Here is a 21,922-nt window from a genome sequence, read left to right as displayed (position 1 = left end):
ACGAGTGCGTTAATGGTTGATAATGACACTCCATGCATATACTGTACTGGCTTATTCTCGGAAGATGGCAAACTTGCAGAAAATGGGCCCACACAGAATGTGCAGGGGCTGATGAAGACGAATTTAAATGTGATTTACGCATTGACAGCGATTAAAAATTGAAATTCTTTTTTATTAATCTTTTCTTTTTTTTGTAATATTAAAGCTGTTTTTATTTTTTTTTTATAAATTTTTGTTTTGTTTCATTGATTTATAAGATCTTGCATAACTTATTACCATCCTTAGCTGACATTGATCAGGTGTTCCATATTACCCTACCCTTGAGGGTAATATGGGATACCCAAACATTTTCTGTTTATTAAATTTTCTCAAAGTGTATTGAAGCTTTTAGACTCATCTTTTACAGAATTGATATTTGATAGGTATTGAACTAACTGACTATTAGCAACAACATTAATTTTTAAAATTTCATTTTTATAAGTCGTTAAAATTAAGTATCCCATATTACCCCACTTCCCCCTATATATATATATATATATATATATATATATATATATATATATATATATATATATATATATATATATATATATATATATATATATATATATATATATATATATATATATATATATATTTATACATTTGCTGTAGTTTTAAAAAAAAGTAATTTATTTTTCTATTAAAAATAATTCACTTTTCATTATTACGCGATTAATGGCAACAAAATCAAATTTTCAAACTCATGTCCTACAAATTGTCATATTTGCACTTATCATATACTAACCAATGGCCACAGATATATATATATATATATATATATATATATATATATATATATATATATATATATATATATATATATATATATATATATATATATATATATATATATATATATATATACGTAAACTAAAATTGATAGATTGCTTGCCCAAACCAAGCCCTCAGTCAATGTAGTGATAATTCCTTGTAGCCGCAGGCTCTAAGATAGTTGATGTAGCAGCATGCTTAAAGATAGTTGATCTAGCAATACTCCACACTTGTTTTAAAACATAAACATGACACCAGTATTGTCAAAAACATAAACATGACACCAGTATTGTCAGAAATACAAGCTATAGAAGAGTTTAAATAAAAATCAATTTTAGCAACAAAAACAGGAAAGATTTGGATGTTCATCAATTGATTAACTTGTTTTTCTGGGGTGACATAACAAGTGAAGCCATTAAATTCAAGAGATGAATTAGAGGAAAAGTTATTGCAAATAGTTCTGCACTATCCTTGGGAGAAATATACATAATAGAATAAAACTAGACCCTTGAATTAGAAATAATACATATTTTAGATTTTTATTTCTCAGATAAAATACAAGATTTAGTAATCTGGAAAAATCAGAACTTAGTTTCAGACAGCACCTTTTTGCATTTTTTCTTGCAATGATAAAATGACGTTTGTTTTTAAGAGAGCTGATTTTGTGAAAAAGAAATTACTACTATTAAAATTACAAGCTGCTCAAGAAAAGGAAAACCACAGGTAGAGTGAAGCTTGACTTTAAACTGACAAAAAGAAATAAGACTCCCATGCTTAAATGCCTACTTAAATCCAGAAAATTACAAGGGAGGCGCAACTATCAGCAAAGAGACAAAATATATTCCTTTCTGGTTTATCACAAAAGAAATCACAAACAGAATCTCAGTCATAAGTTAGTAATAAGAAGTGTAATAATAGGATCAAGCATGTGACTATTGGAGTCTTTATGAATCAAAGTATTTAAGCCATTAACACTGAGATTCAAATTAATTTCATAAAAGTAGATTTAGATGTGGACTTTAAAATTTTTTTTGAAAGAACTGAACAGATAAAAAGTTACTTCAAAGACCAGAATATTTGTGAAAGAAAGATTGAAACAGTTAGGTGGTTATTTTATGCTTTATATTTTAAGGTACTATAATAATGTTTTATGTTTACTGAAGAACTCAACTCCTTTATAGATAGTGCATGATACCCTATAGCAACAAGCTACGTATTCATATCATTATATTGTACTTTAAACTGTCTTACCATATTAAAAGTTCATTTTAGATGCAATGCATAACTGAATTTGTAATAGAAAATTTAGAAAACAAGTAAATAAAGTAACAACAATATTATAAATTTTATCCAACATATAACTCAATTATTTTAAATTTTGTCTAACAAAAAAAAAATAAAACAACCTTTTGTTTCAATTTGAAAGCAAGCTCCTTTCTAAAAATAAAAAAAATAAAGTAAAACAAGTAAAGTTAAAAAAGAATTTTTAAAACCCAATGCTTTTATATGTTATTAAAACACAAATTTTACAATAAATTTTTTCTGATATTATATTTTTTTTATTAACACTTGGCTGTATGCGTATGTAAAAAAAAATAATTTAGGATGAGGCAAGTTGCGAACCACACACATTCCATTTACAAAATCAACACCTTACCCAAATAAGCTTAACGTACATAACAATTAATATACATACGAAAACAATTAATATACTTATTTTAAAAATCTTCTTTCCATAAAAAAATAAACCTAATTAAAATTAACTAAATTAATTGACTTATAGCAAAACTAATTATTGAATATTGTATTGTCATCAAGCAAGAGTATCTATGCAAAATTTGAATCAAATTATTGATATAAATATAAGGAAAAGATTTATGTCTTAATGACTTAACGCAACTAACTAAACATGATTAAACAGCAGGGTTATGACTTTTTTCTCAACCCTATACTCCCGTACTGTAGTTTGATGAACTTTTACCTAAAAAGCATGAAATGAACTATTATTTGCATATCCTTTGAAAAAAGTTCACCCCGCCATTAAAAAATTGATTATGACATAAAATCAATTTTTCAATGGCGGGGTGAACTTTTTTTCAAAAGATATGCAAATAATAGTTCTTTTTGTGTTTTTTAGGTAAAAGTTCATTAAACTGCAGTACAGGAGCATGAGGTCGAAAAAAGTCATAACCCTATTAAACAGATTATTTGGCATTTATTGATATTTTAATATAGAAATGTAGCAACTTTTGCACTGATAAATGAGAGCCAGTGTGTAATCACACACTAAATTAATACACTTTATAAATCCTGAAAAAATTTAAAACCAATAATCTAATAATATCCTACACAAGCCTTCCCGGGAAGCATGTGCAATCGCACACCTTGTCCACCCATGTTTAAAGTATTTTTTTTAGACAATTTGACCATGTTTTTATATAGTAAGCATTTTAAGAATTTGCAGCACAAAAAAAGCTATAAGAAACTATAAAGATTAAATCAGCAATACTTGAAGCAAGGAAACAAATACTATATGAAATAAAAAATCTAAATAAACCAAAAAAAAAATTAAATATACCTTTTATATTTACTTTTTTTTTTTTTAAAGGGCGTTTGTCTTTTCCACTACCAAAATTGATACAAGTCAAGGAAAATAGAAGATAAAAGTCTAACGAAAATAACTTTTGTTTTTGAAATACAATTTATTTGTGACTTTTGTCAGTCAGTATATTTGTTATTTTCCGCTACCAAAATTGATAGAAGTCAAGGAAAAAAAAGATAAAAGTATAACGAAAATAAATTTTTTATATAAAATACAATTTATTTGCGACTTTTTTTATATAAAATACAATTTTTACAAATACGAAATTTTTTATATAAAATACAATTTATTTGCGCCTTTTGTCAGTCAGTATTTTAAGTAAACACTTTACTATTTGCACTAGAAATGTGGACAATTTTTTTTGGACATATTTCAAATGATTTTGTTAAACTTAACTGTTTTTATCGAATTAGTTTTAAGCAAGAAAACTAATTCCTATTTTATTGTTAAAATTTTTTTTGGTCATTAATACTAATATTCAAGTATAAAATATTTGGTTGTATTAATATTGGCATAAATATTTGGCATTTTGTATTAATATTGAAATTTGTGTTATATAAAGGAAGCCATTTAAGACAGGCATCAAAAGTGGTAAATACATTTACATAAGAAACCAAGCCATCTTTTTATTTAATTTTTTCTGTCACTACAAAATTTATTATTTAAATAATATTTTTAAAAAATGAATAAAAAACAAATAAATTTATTTTCTTATTTTCCTATTATATAAGCATTGAGAAAAAATGTCAAATATAGTAACAACATTTTTAAAAGCAAAAAGATGTGAATGCGAATAAACGTAAGAAAAAAATTAACAAAATTTCTCATAGTTCTAGCCTACATAGTTATTATTTCTTAATTAAACAAACTGATAAAATTTGTAAACAATCTACATATCAAAACTTTCAATTGTTGTTAAATTGATATAAAACATGTTTTTTTGCTCAACGTAAATTCGGTAGCTAAAAATGACAACCACCCTAAAATAAAGAATACAAAAGTTGTATAAAAGTTTTATAAAATTTTTATTTTATTTTGAATAATTAAATTTATTTAACTAAAATTTGATCTTTTGTTACAATTTTGTTTTCATTTTTTACAACCGTTTTTTTCTCAATAGATATGATTAGCTTTTTGTTGCAAATTGCGGAAATACTTAAAAAGTTAAAGGATGTGAACTGATGTGGTCAGTGTGTCTGAAAAAATTACTTTAAACATGGACAAACAAGGGGTGCGACGGCACGCGCTCACCTTGCTATACTACTTTTTAGAATCGTAGTACATCTTTTAAACAATAAAATATAAAAAAATTTTAAACTTAATAAGTTTATCAATTTTTTCTTGTGCGATCTAATTTCACATGGCTTCATTAGCTTTGTATCAGCATTTTTGAAGAGCTCTTTGTAGTTTAGAAAAAGTTAAGAATATTGAAATCAAGCGATTAAGCTGGCCACTTCATTACGTCAATTTTATTTGTTGCAAGACATGTGTTTCAGGTAATTTTCTTGTTAAAATATTCATAAAAGAAGCATATTTTTATCAGCATGAGGAACTATCATTTCTTCAAGAATATAATGATAAACAAATTGATCCATCATGCTATTTATTCATTTAAAAGCAGCCCCAAGCAATTGCACATTTCCACCACCATACCTGATAATTCCTCTTATGTATTTAGGTATCCAAACATTTACCTTTAAGGGTAAAACTTAAGAGGGCAGTTGGTGCCATTTTAAACTGAAGTATGCACGAATGCAACAACCTATAATCACAAATCTTATAAGATCATTAGAAAAATAATATGCTAGTGACCTGCAAAATTTCTTGTTGTAAAACGAGATTCTTCTTAAGTTATGAACATTCTCCCAAAAAGTGTCTCACTTTGTCTCAGATTACCCTACAGTACAGTATTTAATACTTTTCTGTGTACATTTCAGTTTTTGGATTTATCGAAAACTACAATGTATACAGAACTCAAAAAAAAAAAAAAATGTCAACACAGATAGATATTCCATTCCATTTTTGTTATAACATTATACACTGTTTTATAAATACAATAACTAGAAGAAAGACTTTTTTTAAGAAAATACACAAAATGTCAACTATTAAAAAGACAACATTTGCATTAACAAAGAAATTTATTTACATCTTTCATTTGTTGTAGTAAGAATATATTATTCTAAAACAACATATATATTAATTACTCTCTTCAAGTCAATTAATTCTTTAAATAATACCTACTCAACTATAAGAAGCTTATAAAAAAAAAAATTTGCTTTTGATGTCTTCCTTAAAACAAAATATTTTAATAATTCCAGAAATAGAAAATAACTTTTATTGAATACCATTTTATTCTTTTGACAAATACGAAAGTATTCTCCAGAAAGTTCATTACTTCTTTCGATAGATAACTTTTCATATTTTACTTTAGGTACTTTGATAAATGTTGGACCCATAATTTCTAAACAAGTGTATCAATTAATATTAAAAAAAAGTCTTTATAAACAAATAATTTATTAACAAAAACATACTTTTTTTCTTTTGATAGCGCCAATAACCTAATTGCTTTATACTGCAATCCTTAGTATAAGCCTTGATTATTGATGTGTGTGATCAAAAAATATAAGAGACTTGTATGAAAAGGTTTTCTGTAATATTCAAATTTTGAAGTTATCTTATGCATTTATTATATTAAGTTTTATTATTTTGTTGAAAATAATTATATTAAAAAAAAGTTTAATGCAATAATTTCATAAATATTTTATAAAGAAAATCAAAAACATAATAAAATATTTGATAAAAGCAACAAGTCGATTAATAAACTTAACTTGTTTACAACATAATAGATAATAAATAAAAACATTTTAACATTGAGGTTGTACTTTTGGAAACACTTATTTAATTTGAATAATAAGCTACAAATAAAATTTTCAATATATCTGTATGAAATCTCTATTTAAAGAGTGCCATTAAAGAACTAAAACATTACAAAAATTTATTTAGATTTTTGAAAAAAATTCAAAAATATAAATATATATATTATTTATTATTTTAAAATATAAAAATTTTAAATAAAAAATTTAAAAATATAAATATATTCATTAAAATGTAACATTTAACAACAAAAAAATAAAAAATAAACAAAATAAATTAAAAAAAATAAGCAAAAAACTGTGTAGAAATTTAAAACTTTGAAATTTTGAAACTATAAATAAAAATTTAATTTTCATTTATTAAAATTACTTTGAAGTAATTAAAGTTAACTAACTGGAAAAATTTGTAATGGAACAAGTAGGTCACTAAATAAAATAACAAGTTATCGAAAAAAATGAACAAACAAAGTAATAAATAAAATAATGAACAAAACTAATAAAAAACTAACCTATTCTATCAGATGTCATTTTATAACTTTTTATTTCTACAAAATATAATAAAAGAAAAGATAAAACAAAAAATATAATAAAAGAAAAGAAAACAAGAAAGATAAAACAAAAAAAAAAAAACAACTACAACAATAACAATAAAGAATAAATATGAATGTGTTAAACTTGGATTAAAAATAAAAAAATTTACATGTAAAAAATTGGTTGTTAAATGAAACAATAATTAACTAAATAATAATGGCACTAATAAAGAAATATAATAACAAATGAAACCAATATAAACACTAACCCTTGCTAAAAGGATACAAAGTCACTTTACATTTTGCTAAAAAATGTAATATATGTAAAGATACATTGAAAAACTAAACCATAACAAGTAAAATAAAGAATAAAAATGTTCAGTTTAAAATTAATAAAAAGTACAAAGAAATAAAAACTTACGTGGAACAAAGACCCATCTAATTTCAGTTATCCATGATTTAATTTTTGATTTTCCAAAATCTTCAAGGACAACATTTTTATTCACTTCATTTTCTTTTATTAAAAATTCAGAGTATTTAGTAAATTTATTGTCATTCAAAACAATAACAACAAATTCTGTATTTGGTTTTATGTTCTTCGTAGAATATTTAACAAAGATATCAATGAACTCAAATTTACCAGGATATTTATAGTATTCTGCAACACATTTCCTAAAACAAAAGACATGTTTAGTAAATTTCTTTTGAATCGTTTATTGTTTATCACTCCATGCACACATATGCTCATAGAAAATGATTTAACAATAAATCATCATAAAAACAGGTGTGAAGTTTTTATAACAACAATTAATAAAAACTTTATTTACATTGTTTAATAAGGGTGATTCTAGGATTAAAAAAGGGGGAAGGAGGGGGAGTGGGGGAGGGAGGACAAACACTTTAAAGATGCCAACTGCTTGCAAAAAAAAAAAGAGCCTCAAAACTAAAAATCAATCAACTGAAATATGTCAAACGCCCAACTGATTATATTCCTCAAAAAACCGACAACAAAATTGAAAATTGCCTTAGTTGGAAAAGGAGGAGGGAGAGGGGAGGGGGGAAGGTAACCAACATCACTACATCCTAACCCCCATAGAATTGTCCTTTCCTTTATAACAAAATAACAACTATTTTTATAAGTATAGTTTGTATAAAACTAGATTATAATTGAAATAATGATTGTTTTTTTAAGTTTTCCATACATAAAAAAAAGACAATGTTATTAATTCAAGAAACTTTTGTTTTCAAAAAGCTTTATAGAGTAAAATAGAGCAGGCTGTTTCTTTTTATATTTTATTTTATCTTCTGTTTTTTAAATCTTTCTAATGTTTTTTTTTTAATGTTTAACAAAATAAGATTTAGAAAGTTTAATATGCATTATATATGTAATGTAATAATTATTAAACATATAGTATTATATATATATATGTATACGTCATCTTGACTATTAAAACTATTTGATTGCTAAAATTAACTAAATATTTCTTAAAGTTATTTAATTTGTTAAAACTAGTTTTATAAGCCTGTGTTTATCTAATATGTGAAAATGTTTGTTAATATATATATATATATATATATATATATGTATATATATATATATATATATATATATATATATATATATATATATATATATATATATATATATATATATATATATATATATGTATATATATATATATAAATAAATAAAAAATATATATATATATTTAGTGTTGACATTGTGTATAAGAGTATTATATTAATAAGAAAGTACCAATTCATACGAACTCTCTTAATACAATTAACAATACATTATTAAAAATTTTCGCTGGTTTATGGTTACCAGCAAAAATTTCTAATAATACCACACTCAAGAAGCAGAACAACTCCTAATTATCTAAAACAAACAACAGCCTGCGATACATTATACAATCAGAACTCTAAACTTCCTCAATTTAAACACAATAAATAACAGCAAAGGAAACTAGGAGTTTAAAGTTTACAGAAAAGGAGCCATTACTAATATCCAAATTAAACCTCACTCAAATAATAACCCTAAGATTCTAAACACAATATTTAAAGGTTACGTTCACAGGGCTTACTCTACAGTAGGGTGCAAAAGTTTAGAACACTAACTTTTTTTCAGTTTTTACTTCATAACTTTTCACAAACTTTCATAAATAAGCTGAACTTTTATTAAATAAGCTGAAACTTTTATTAAATGTGCTTTATATTATTTTTATTTAAAATACAAACCACAAAAGTTGTAAAATTGAATGGTCAATTAACATTTAATTGTTTTTTAGAAAAAGCTTCCGTACAAAAGTTTAGAAACAGTATCATACTCTGCAATAAAATCATGTTTTTGTAAACAAAAGCAAAATTTAAGGCCATAGTATTTGTGAAGTTTAGTAATTTAATTACTTTGAGATATTTCAAAGGCAGTGAAATATAACTAATTGCCAAAATATTTGAAAAATTTCATAATTCAATTACTTAGCAATTATTAAAAGCATGGGAAAAGCTAAGGAAGTTTCAAAGGAAATAAAGGAATTAATTATAAAAGCTGTGGAAAATAAAATGACTTACAGGAAGATTTCTGAATTTTACAATGTTTCTAAACCAGGAATAAGTCACATTATGAAAAGATTTTGTCTGTGCTAAACTATTGAAAGCAAACCTCACTCTGAAAGACCTGGCAGACCTCTGGAAGAACTGAAAAGTCTAATAAACTATTAGTAAGGTATTCCAAAAATAATCCTCAGAAGACTGCTGTCTAACTTAATTAATTTATGTATCAGTTTCATGACATAGACTGTAATGTTGATACAACTAAACGTCAATTATAACAAAATAATATGTATGGCCATTGTCCAGTTAAGAAATCGCTAATATTTGCAAGAAATTATAAAAAAAGAAAAAAATTTGCAAAAGATCATATTAGTTGCTCAGTTAATGACTGGTAAAAAGTCTTTTTTTCTGGTGAATCAAAGTTTATGCTGTTCAGTAGTGATGGAATTAGGTGTACTTTAGGTGCCTAGTAGGAGCCAATTTTAATCTAAAATAGGTAATATGGACCAGAGAAGGTATTATGGACCAGAGAATTAATTTAGATATCATAAAGAATGTTATTCTGTCACATGCAAAGTATAAAATGACTCGCAAATGGATCTTAAAACAAGATAATGATCTAAAGCATTGTGCCAGATCTGTTAAGGAATATTTTGAATCACAAAAAATTAAAGTTCTTGAATGGCCTTTACAGAGCCCAGATCTCAACCCTACTGAGCATTTTTGGGAGTACATTGACCGGCAGCTAGTTGGTACAAAAACAACTAATAAAGATCATTTATTTGCATTGATTAAGGAATGTTGGTATAATATTTCTCAGGATGTACTCATTAAAATAGTAGGTTCAATGCCTCGTTGCTGTGATGCTGTTTTAAAGGCAAATGAATATGCCACCATATACTAAGAGTTTTATTAAAGCTATTTTATTGTTAAAAAATTGTTATTTTGTGAATTTAATAAAAGTTTTAGCTTTTTTTAAATAAATATTGATTGAATTCAATTGTTTCTAAACTTTTGCATGGAAGCTTTTTCAAAAAAACAATTAAATGTTAATTAACCGTTCAACTTTAAAACTTTTGTGGTTTGTATTTGAAATTAAAATAATATAGAGCGTATTTGGTAAAAATTTCAGCTTATTTATGAAAGCTGATAAAAAGTTAAGTAAAAACTGAATAAAAGTTGGTGTTTCTTAACTTTTGCATGCTACTGTATATGCAGTAACTTAATTATACAAGACGACATTAATTTCCTTATTCAAATGTTTAACGAAAATGGGTACAACATATGCCAACTTAATGGATTGCAAACTTTAATGGAAATAAACAGTCCCTAAAAATCAACAAAATCGTATTGTTACCATGAATATCATTATTATCCCCAAAACAAAAGAAGATATTTGGGAAAGCTGGCTATAGAGTGGTCTTCAAATCAAATTAAAATTTAAAAACATTACTAACGTCAAAAAACAAAACTAAATTGCCACATAACAGTCAACCCGGAACTTATTTAATTGGGTGCAAATGCTCAAAGAGATACATAGGCAAAACTAAACTTAAAATTAGTACTCGAACACAACAATATCTAAAAAGTTTAAACAAGGGGAAACATTATCAGTCTGCAATAGCCACCCATAATAACTTTTGCTCACAAGAAATAAAGTGGGAAAACATAAAAACAATTAAAGTTGAAACAAAAAATTTAATCGGAAATTGGAAAGTGCGCAAAGCTCTTGAAATACAGAGGTACCAATGTTCACCTTTAAATGGCGGAATTGATTTAGATAACAGGCAGTCTGTGAAAACTAAATCTCTGCTTTTTATATTTTTACATAAACAAGAAAGAAGTCATTCAACTGCTGACGCCAGTTAATTTTAAACTGTTTCTAACGTTACAAAAAAATTTTTTTTTTGTAACGTTCAGTTATCCTTATTTTAATTATTCAACACATTAATGTTTGTTTTAAAACTTTTAATAAATTATTGTTTATTTGTAGAGCCTTGTATTGTATATGGACAACTGTATGTCACTTATTCAAGATCAAGATCATTTATCAAAGTGTTTTATAAAATTGGCTTACATTCATTACCATAAATGTAATTCAAAATATTTCAAACTGTGATGTGTTACATCACAGTATGAAATATTTAATATAAAATATATAAATATAAAATACTCTTTATTTACTGTTGAAATATGGTTTTAATTTAGTAAACTTTCAAGATTTGAAGTTAAATACTTATCAAACATAAGTTGACAGTTAAGGAGACACTGAAGTGTATATATGTATATATATATATATATATATATATATATATATATATATATATATATATATATATATATATATATATATATATATATATATATATATGTATATATATATATATATATATATATATATATATATATATATATATATATATATATATATATATATATATATATATATATATATACACATATATATATCAATATATATACTGAGCAAATTATTTTGTAGAAAACTTATTAATTATTCATATATGTCTTTTTTTGTGATTTTATATTTTATAATTGCATTTTATTTGTCTTCTTTTTTTATTAATCAATTTTACAAACATAAGAATAATAATAATTATCCTTAATATTTTTATTATTATTACTGTTATTATTGTTGTTCTGGATTCTATTAGCATTAATTCCAGAAGCCAAAGTCAAATAGTTTCTATTTCTACCTGTTCTTTGTTGTTTATGTAACAAATATATATATTCAAATACATGACTTTTAGACTATAAATTATTAATAAAAAAGTAACATGGAATTTTGCTGTTTTATTGGAATCATTGATTTTGATAACTAGGTTTGAAAATGGTTTTGAATACTTTTTTGTAATCTATAAGTTACAGGAAAGTACACTATATATGATACAAAATGTACTTTGACTTTAAACACCGATTTAATTGCATTTTCTTATTTTATATGGATTTTATATGGATTACATATATTATTTGATAGTTTGATAATTCTCTAAGTTATCATTATTTCTTTCAGGGTTATTTCAGAAGCATTTATCAAATTTTCGAATATGTGGTCACTATATGTATTGAAAAAACACACTCAAGTTGTTAAGGATGTTGTTCCGAAGTATTAATCAAGCAGTTATGCTGTAATGGCTGTCAAAACATTTATCAAGGAAAAAAGCAATGAACAAAAATTGCTTCAAAGCTATAATTGCTAGATATATCTTTTCATATCTTAAAAATCAAACTAACACATGGTTGCTAATAAAATATAAATAATTCAAACTTAATATGTCTTAGTTATAAAATATGATTGTTTAAAAACTATTTTAACTTAGCTAACTTATAATTTTAACTTAGTTTGTTTATAATTTTTTAAAAATTATAACTTATAATGTTTATTTTTTTAAATATATCAAGGATGTCTTCAAATGCTTAGATGGTAAAGTCAGAAATTTGAAGCTACAGCAAGGTTCTGCCTATTTTTAAAGAGCAGCTCAAGATTTTTTACTAAAAGATGATTACAAGGAAAGCACAGGACTTATGTTTATTTTACTTAGGGAAATTCTAGATAGAGGTATATATTGGCGCAAAAGGGAGACTTTTCATCATACAAGATGCATGTTTTCTGTGATATACGCTGCTAAAATGTACTTCTTTAGAGTTTCATGAGCTCTAATGAGGGAATTATTGTGAAACTGAGAGATATATGTCATTTTAATGTTTTTGTGTATGTCAAGCACTGATTAGCATACCTAATTGTAGTTGACGCTTCTTTCAATGACTTGAAGCTTTTCAATGAGTTGCAAGACTTAAAAGTTGTCAACAAGGAGAAAAGACCTCAAGAATATTTAAAAATCATTACTGGTATTTAACCAAGGTGATTGCAGTCTTTTTTTATTGTTTTTTAAAAAATCGTCTGAAAATGAAAAAAAAGAAGAATATTGTTACAAAACTCCAATCCTACCAATGTGCTGGAAAAAGATGCACTAACCTTTCCTGTAGTGACGAAAAATTCAAAAATTGATTGAACAAAATTCATTGCTTTTAAAATCCTTGGTGTGAACACTGAATGGCTGAAAACTGCAATGCAAACATGGGAGGAGAACAAAGATCTTAAAGCAATTAACTTGTAAAAAATATTTAAGTTGTTTATGATGATGCTGAGAAAGGAGTAAAACTGCAAGAATTTTTATTGTCCCTCACAAAAGATTAAAGAAAAAAAAAATGTGTTACCAGAAATTGAAAATCACAGAAAGTGTGTACCTACTTCCAAAAGACAACTTTGATTAATTAACCTTTAAACAAACTTTTACTGATGTAGGTACTACTTTCTATTTAAATTAATTTGTAATAGTTTTGTGTATTCCTTTATGTTCAAACTAGTAGGACAGCCTGCGCAACTGCAGGAAAAATTAAGGTAGTACCCACAAATCTAAATTAGAACCACTTTACTTACATCAAAAACAAGCTTCAAGACAAATACAATTTTACTCATGCTTAACTTACTGGAACAAATGAATGCACTAAATATATTTCAAATAAATATTTAAATCATACTTTTCAGAACATTTTATAGCAAACTTTTTTTAAAAACAATATTAGTAATGCGGTAGTGGTGTAGTGGTATAATTAATGCAGTAGTAGTGTAGTGGCAGAGCGCTCACTTCACCCTCCCCTGGTAGTACCACACTCAACTTGTTTTTCTGCACAGCAGTCTTGTTCATCAAGGTTTGTTTTTTGGAGTTATAGAGTTGGGAGAAGGTTGTAATTACAACTTTAGTAGAGTCCTTGGCTGTAGCAGCCTTCATGGCCTTGGGAGGTAAATTCAAATAAAATAAAAAAGTAAAGACAATACAAGAACAACAGCCAACTTTATGATACCATTTAAAACAATAAAGCTGTTTAAATTCTCAATTACATACTGTGGTCCCTATTTATTTAACAAAATTCAAATTAAACAACTTACCATTTACCGACATCTTGGGGTTTCTCTTGTTTAAGCAAGTAATTTAAAATTGTTTGGCGGTCACTATTCTTTTTTTCTATCTTGCCAAATACCATATCATATTCACTTTTAAATATAAGAGATGGTTTATTTGGTAAAATTAATTCATAAAGTCCAATTAGGTGAAGAGCAAATATTTCTATGCGGATTGATGCAACAAAATAAAATTGCATTTTAGAAAAACTTTGCAAGCAATCATTCGAATTAAAAGAGTTTTGAACATCTGCTTTTAAAATTGTCAATTTTCTGTCATACTAAAACATAAATGTAAACACTTATACATACATATATACTTTTATACACACACACACACATATATATATATATATATATATATATATACACATTTATATACATACATACATACATACATACATACATACATACATATATATATATATATATATATATATATATATATATATACATACATATATATACATATATATATATATATATATATATATATATATATATATATATATATATATATATATATATATATATATACGATTGTTTAGATCGTTCTAACTTCATTAGACGTTCAATAAACTAAATATCATAACAAAGGTTTCGATTGCATAACTCGGTTCCATAAAATTTGATCAGACACTGTCAGACCAAAATAAATTTTGATCAGGCTTTTGTCTGGGATCTTTAAAAAAATAAATTAAGGCCTGTACATATATATATATATATATATATATATATATATATATATATATATATATATATATATATATATATATATATATATATATATATATACATATATATGTGTGTGCATATGCATATATAAATAAAAGATTATACACCACTTATATACTTACTATATATATATGAAATGACTATTTTTTGAGGCAGAATTATAAACTTTAACTAGGATACCTCAGAATATACTGGAAATGAAGAAAAGTATGGGCCTTTCATACCACGTTGGGTGAGGATGACTATAATACTGCACTTAGAAAGAAATGATTTAAGACTTTCAAAAATGTTTACAGATACAAAATATGAAGCAAGCTTAGAGAGAAGAGCAGCATGTCTCCTTTATCTTTATTAAAATCTTTTAATATGTCCAGAGCAATAGCCCTTCCATCGCTGCCATCAAATGCACAGTAGAATCTTCCAGTAACAGTAGTTTGCAAGTCAGCCAAGAACAGAAAGATAGAAATTAGTAATGATTTTCAGGGATAAGAATCAAGATAGGATGATAAAAATTTGTTGATTAAAGATTTAAAGACCTTGCTTATAAATAGAGAGGGAAGACTAATCTGACTATAGTTAGAAGAGCCAGAGTGTTCTCAAGTCACAGATGAGGCAGAAAGACAAGATTCAGCCAAGCACTTAATTAAGAGTTTAGAGAGAACTTTTGTAAGACAATGAAAGGAAAGTTGTCTGAACCACAAGCCTTAGAAGAGTTTAATTGAGAAATAACTTTAGCAACAGAGGCCATAGTAATTAGGATGTCTAACAATGGATTAAACTGTTTAACTGGAATGGCAGAAAGAGTGTAGCCATTAAACTCCACAGTCAAATTAGAGGAAAAGTTTTACAAAAAAAGGTTCTGTCTTACATTTGGGAAAACTAATATGATCAGACCCATGAATATAATAGACTTACCTAATGATACTTTTAAAGATTTCTAAATAGTCTTTAGAGTCTAACTACTGAGATAAGTTATGAGATATAGTTAACTGAAAAAAATGAAGCTAAGCAACAGATGGCACCTTTTTAAATTTACTTCTGGCAATATTTAAAAGACATTTGATTTTAAGAAAGTTATTTTTGTGAAAAAGATAAAAAAATAACTACAATTAGATATAGCAGCTGCAGAAAAAAAAAAAAAAGAAAATTATTGAGTAGAATGACTTTACACCAATAAAAAATACAAACATTCATACCTGCCTGGATACGGGAAGTTATTTAAAAGAAATATCACCAATAAGTAGTATATTGCATACTTAAAAGAAATAAGTGCATTTAAACTTTCTATCATGGTATATGGTGTAAAGGCTTAAACTAAGTGATTTTGAATTAAGATATCAGAAAATGCTTCTGGTCTTTAAATTTTCATTTTTTTAAGAACCATTAACTATGCTTTTATCAAAAAACTCAATAGTTTTTATCCAATAAAAAAAAAATATATATATATAAACAGGCTTGGCCAGGAAAGCATGCAATTTTACATCATAATATGACCATGGAAATACTCTGTTATTTTGAAAACTTGACCACAGCTGTTAATATGTTTTATATATTTTAAAAATGTGTTAAAAATTTTTTAACTTAACGGTAAAGAAGCTTAAAAAAATTTATCGTAAAAGAAGCAAACAAATCTTCGTAAAAAAATAATAAAAATGAAAAAAATAAAATAAAAATAACATAACTAAAACTAAATTAAAAAAAATAAATATAAAACTTAACTAAAATAAATAATAAACTATAATGATATAAGGATTATCTAATTTACGTGTAAATTATAATTTTCTAATTTATATTTAAATTACGATTGGATTGAATAACTTTGAACCGTTTGTGTTAACTAATTTTTTTATAATATATTATGCAAAAAGCTTTTTAAATAAAGTAACAACTTACATCTAACGATTTTTTAACAAATGCGCACACATAAAAGTTTTAAACAAAAGATTCTTAACAATTTTTTGCAGTAACATAAACATAAAAAATAATTAAATCCGTTACTTGAAATTTTTTTTATTAATTTAAAGATATTAATAATAAAAAATACATACTTATATAAACATAAAAAAATACATATTATTTATTAATATTTTTGTAAAAAACTATTAGCAGTGATTTGTTACTTTAATAAAATGTGTTTCAATAATATAAAAACACAAGTTAACATCAAAGTTGATTAATTCCAACAGCTTTTAAAAAAGTTTGGCTTTTCTTTTCCATAAAATATTTCTAGTTATTGAGTTAATTAACTTTAATCATTCTTATATCAAGTTTATCAAAGAGATGGTCGCTGTTTAAAGTTGTCTCTTATAAAACTTAAATTTTTTTTCAATAAGTTTTACTTTTTTTAATTTACTTATAAAAAAATCTTATATAATTAAATAATATAAATAAAAATTTATGCAACTTTCAATGATACTTTAATTTAAAATCATTAGCTACTTTATTTAAAATCGCTTTGCTTATGTAAAAACATTAGTTAAGATAAACCTTTCAAAGTTATTTATATTTTCAACGTAAGTAAAAACCAATTTTTTCAGAGCATTTGTTAAAAACCGTGGTTGAATAGTCAAAACAAAATATCATTTGTGTGGTCATATAAAGACTTGAAATTGCATGCTAAAAGCTTGTATCTCTCTAACACAGGTATTTAAATTAAATTTAAGACTGAGGAATTTAAAAACATACAAAAAATAATTTATTTTTAATTTTATTTGCATCAATAATATAAAGAAAGACTTTGAAGAATTTTTAAAAAAATATAAATGTTTTTAGTTAGAAACTTGTTTATTGATAATCAAATTAAAAAAAACATTAAAAAGATATTTCAAAATATAATTTTTTGTTTTGCTTTAAATTACTATAAAAAAAAAAACACTCTAATAACACAATTCAAAACATCTTTTTATCATTATTTTTATTATAAATTAAAATTTTTTTATTTTAAAACATTAAATTTATTAAATAAATAATTCTTTAAAGTTTCCCCCTTTCAAAAATCAAATATTATTGTTGCATACAATATGCAAATAGCTTCAGTTCAGTATATTTTAAATTACCACACATATTTTTCTGATCTTAGCAAGTATTACTTTAACTGCTACCATTTTTGCAATCTTTTTATTTTTTCATTAGTATCAGTTTTTACGGTTTTTAATAAACTGATCATTTGAAGACCAGAAACATTTATAGATTTCAAAATGTGTGATCACTTAAAAAATATATATATATTTGATAGATGTAGATATATGTAGATCCGTCTGAGGCTAAACCAGTGGATAACTTTAAAAATTTATAAACAATTACCTCTTCAAATATCCCTTGTTTCTTCTTTAAAAACTCTTCAGTATCTTTTGGATTGCTGTTTTGTTTATCAGGTGTATAATTAATCAAAATTTCATTTATCTGATTTTCTGATTCACTCAATATATCAAAATAACTTTTGATTTCTTCTTTCAACTTTAGATATTCGTTTTCTTTAATTATTTTTTCCACACCTTCCAATATCAATTGACTTTGTGACTTTTTTTCTGAATAATTTAAACACCAAATATAAATAAAATGTAAACTTAGTCAATGTGTCTAAATAAATTAAATAAACAAAAATATTTTTTTTAAATAATTACTAATTTAAAAAAAAAAAAAAAATATCTGATGCGTAACACTATGGTTGTTTAGTAGTGCAAGACAATCACTGTCCATTCACATAGCAACTGAATTTTGTAAAAAAAAAAATAAAAAATCAGATAATTTGCAAGAAACAGATAAAATAAAAAACGTGATAAATTAAATAAAACCTGTTATATAAAAGTGTAAGGATCTTTAGAATGACACAATTGACTGTGCAGTGAGCATAAAAAAAAAGTTTGCACCAAAGTTTTGAAAGTCAGTTAAGTCAATTAGTAAACACCAGCCTGTTCTCAAAACCTTATTTCAATAGTTGATTTCTTTGTTAGATTTAAAGATTCAGAAATTGCCTTCAGCACAACGAAATATGATAAACTTATAAAAAGATAACTTAAGAGTTGTCTAAGGTACCCACTTTGTAGCTAATATTAAGATCAAATATTAAGGACCTAACTTTAGAAGACTCAAGTCTTCAAGAATTGTTTGGCTTAAGAGAAAATGTTAAATTGATCCTTAAAGATACTGTTGATACTTGAAACTTCTAATGTTTATATATTTTAAGATAATCTAATAAGGGTTAAAGGCAGTCATAGTTTTAAACTATGCCTGCTTTCTGTTTTAAAAAATAACAGAACGTGTAACACCAGATTAAAATAATTTATTCATTGGTGGAGAGTAGACCAGTTTTAAAAAAAAAAAAATTTGAAAAGTTTATTGGCTAGGTACTTAAATAATGTTAATTGATGAAAAACTCTAGAAAATGTCATGACCTTATTCCAACATTAAGTTAATTAACCTTATTTATCTGCTCAATTAACTTAATTTATTCACTTTTGTCAACTAATCTACTAAATTTGACAAAATAACTCATTTGTATAATTTGCCTATTTAATTTTTGTTTACAACTATGTTTGTTTTAACTAGATCTAGGCACTCCTTAGGGAAAAAAGCCAATTTATCTAAGTTTCAATAAATTTGATTAATGACAAAAAATTTATATCTTTATGTGAACATATACCTTGTATATAATTTGTATTTTTAGTGAAAAAAATAAAAGTCAATATGTCAAAGAATTAAAACGTGACACTGATGTGTGGCTAATTGGTCATCAATTACCAGTTCTAGATATACTAAGTTGTTCAAGCTATTTGCCCACCGTTCGTTTTGTCCTATGTCGCCTCTTTTATGACCTAAAGACAAAAAAATGGAACATTCACAAAACTGTTCTAATACTATTGATGAGGTTTAACAAATTTGGTTTACTGCCAATGTTCCAACAACACAAAAAAAGAATGCTATTGCTTAACTAAAATTATTGTATACTCTTATTTTAAAATAGGAAAGAACAAGTCTTGCAGAACTAAAAAAACAGTTAAAATTGGAAACTGATTTGATAAACAAGTTGAATAAGCTATTTGATGTGGCCCATGCAGATTGTGACAGACTTATAAAAAATCAATAGGATATAATGTTTCTAAAAGACTGAAAAGAAAAAAGAAAAATAGTAATGGGTACGGAAGGTTTATAATTCAAAGAATGTGAAAAAAAGCGAGTGTATTGACAATTTCAAGAAAAACATTGCAAAAAAAAAGGCAACTGAAGTGAACAAGTATACCAAGACTGGATTGGTTGAAAAAAATTAAGATTCAGAATATGAAGAAACTGGTGATGAGGAGCTGCTATTTAGCAAGTATTGCCAGCTAAAGACAAAAAAGACTGTTATATTAGAAAACCACCCTGTTGAAACTCAAACTGAACAAAATAAAAAATTAGCACCAAAGCTACATAGTGTACAAGGAACACTAGAAACTTATTGACAATACCCAATACAGTACAATTGAGGCTTCTGACATTGAAGTCAAATCTGAACTTAAAGTTGGTGAAAGTGTATGGCTAAACCAGAAGAAGAAGCTGGAATTCCGTAGGAATCTCTCCCTTAAAAATAAACCATGAAAAGATTACCTGGAGCTCATTGAAGTGACACTAATCGCACTGGGTCAAAATGATGATGTAACTTATTTTAGCCCTCGAGGTACCTATCATTTTGACAGGTGGGTGAGAAAAAGGAGTATACTGTCTTAAAATAAATTATTTTCTGTAGATAATTCAAACTTACAGCATATGAACTACAAGGTCTGCGTCGTATCTGTCTTTTGATTATAACAATTTATGCGAAAGACTGGCTTAAAGCTCCAAACAGTTTTGATGCTCCATACAATGACCTTTGTCTACTCCAAACTCTTGGGTCTTATCTTGCTGTAGACAAAAAGGTAGCAGAAATTGCAATTAAGAAAATTACAGGACATATGTGGTATTTGAGCAAAGATTTAATTGGACTTGCATTATTTTCTGTCTAGGTTCCAAATGACCAATTCCATTAAAGAAAAACTTTAAAGCAGAATAGCAAATGATCATTCATTACTGTTGTGTAAACTTTAATAACACATTGTATAACTTACTTAAACATGTTGTAACATTTATATTCAATCAAACTTATGGGATAAGAATGTTTACTGTTTTCTCACCATTTTTGTTACAACTTTAATTCTCTTGAGCAGTCACTAAAACACATTATTTAAGTTTATATTTTTTAACTTATTTTCCTGACCACAAACCACGTTAAATTAGAGGGTAGCCCAATTAAAATTCAAAAAAAATTTTTTTTATATACAATTTTGAAATGGCCTAGTGGAGAGTGTAAAAAACTTCTAAAAATCTAAAATAGTATTGGACAACTTAATATTATACAGGTAAACTCAAATAAGGCATTAACTGTTAATGTCTAACTCGAGTTGTTTTCTTTTTGTTAATGTCATTAACAAAGAGAGGTTTAAAACATTCAAAAAAACTCCTGATCAAACTAATATATAAATATTCTCAGTAATGTAACATTAGTTTTATATCCAACATTAGGTTTATGTTTTACATTATTAATTACAATGTAAAGTATAAACTGAACATAAAACTAATTTTACACTACTAAGAATATATATAGCTTGATTAGCTGTTTTTTGAATATGTTAAAGATAAGAATCTCTCTTTGAGGCTTTTATATATAGAGAGAGGGGAGAGTGGGGTGAGATAAGATGAAACTTTATTTGTGTGTGATGTGCTTTATATTTTTCATAAAAAAGATAAAAATTGGGTTAAAATAATAGTCTACTGAACTGTCTTGGGAAAATATTGCAAAACCCATTACTTAACTATTTAT

General features: G+C 25.3%; 1 protein-coding gene across 5 annotated transcripts in view; it reads right to left on the bottom strand.

Annotated features, from left to right (window-relative positions):
- The window catches only part of LOC100214636 (uncharacterized), a 125,231-nt gene that overhangs the window by 23,394 nt on the left and 79,915 nt on the right, over window positions 1–21,922 (bottom strand). For 4 of the 5 annotated variants that reach the window (XM_065787911.1, XM_065787913.1, XM_065787914.1 and 1 more), the window contains 7 exons: window positions 18,391–18,614; window positions 14,341–14,633; window positions 7,240–7,490; window positions 7,088–7,123; window positions 6,798–6,833; window positions 5,761–5,876; window positions 2,220–2,250 (listed from right to left, as the gene is read on the bottom strand). In XM_065787911.1, coding sequence (XP_065643983.1) covers window positions 2,220–2,250; window positions 5,761–5,876; window positions 6,798–6,833; window positions 7,088–7,123; window positions 7,240–7,490; window positions 14,341–14,633; window positions 18,391–18,614 — 987 coding nt within the window. The remainder of the gene's footprint in view (window positions 1–2,219; window positions 2,251–5,760; window positions 5,877–6,797; window positions 6,834–7,087; window positions 7,124–7,239; window positions 7,491–14,340; window positions 14,634–18,390; window positions 18,615–21,922) is intronic. The other variant, XM_065787912.1, reaches the window with a different exon arrangement.

This window comes from Hydra vulgaris, chromosome 01 (genome assembly GCF_038396675.1).
Source record: "Hydra vulgaris chromosome 01, alternate assembly HydraT2T_AEP".
Classification (NCBI taxonomy): Eukaryota; Metazoa; Cnidaria; class Hydrozoa; order Anthoathecata; family Hydridae; genus Hydra; species Hydra vulgaris.
This window is presented reverse-complemented; position numbering and strand designations above follow the sequence as displayed.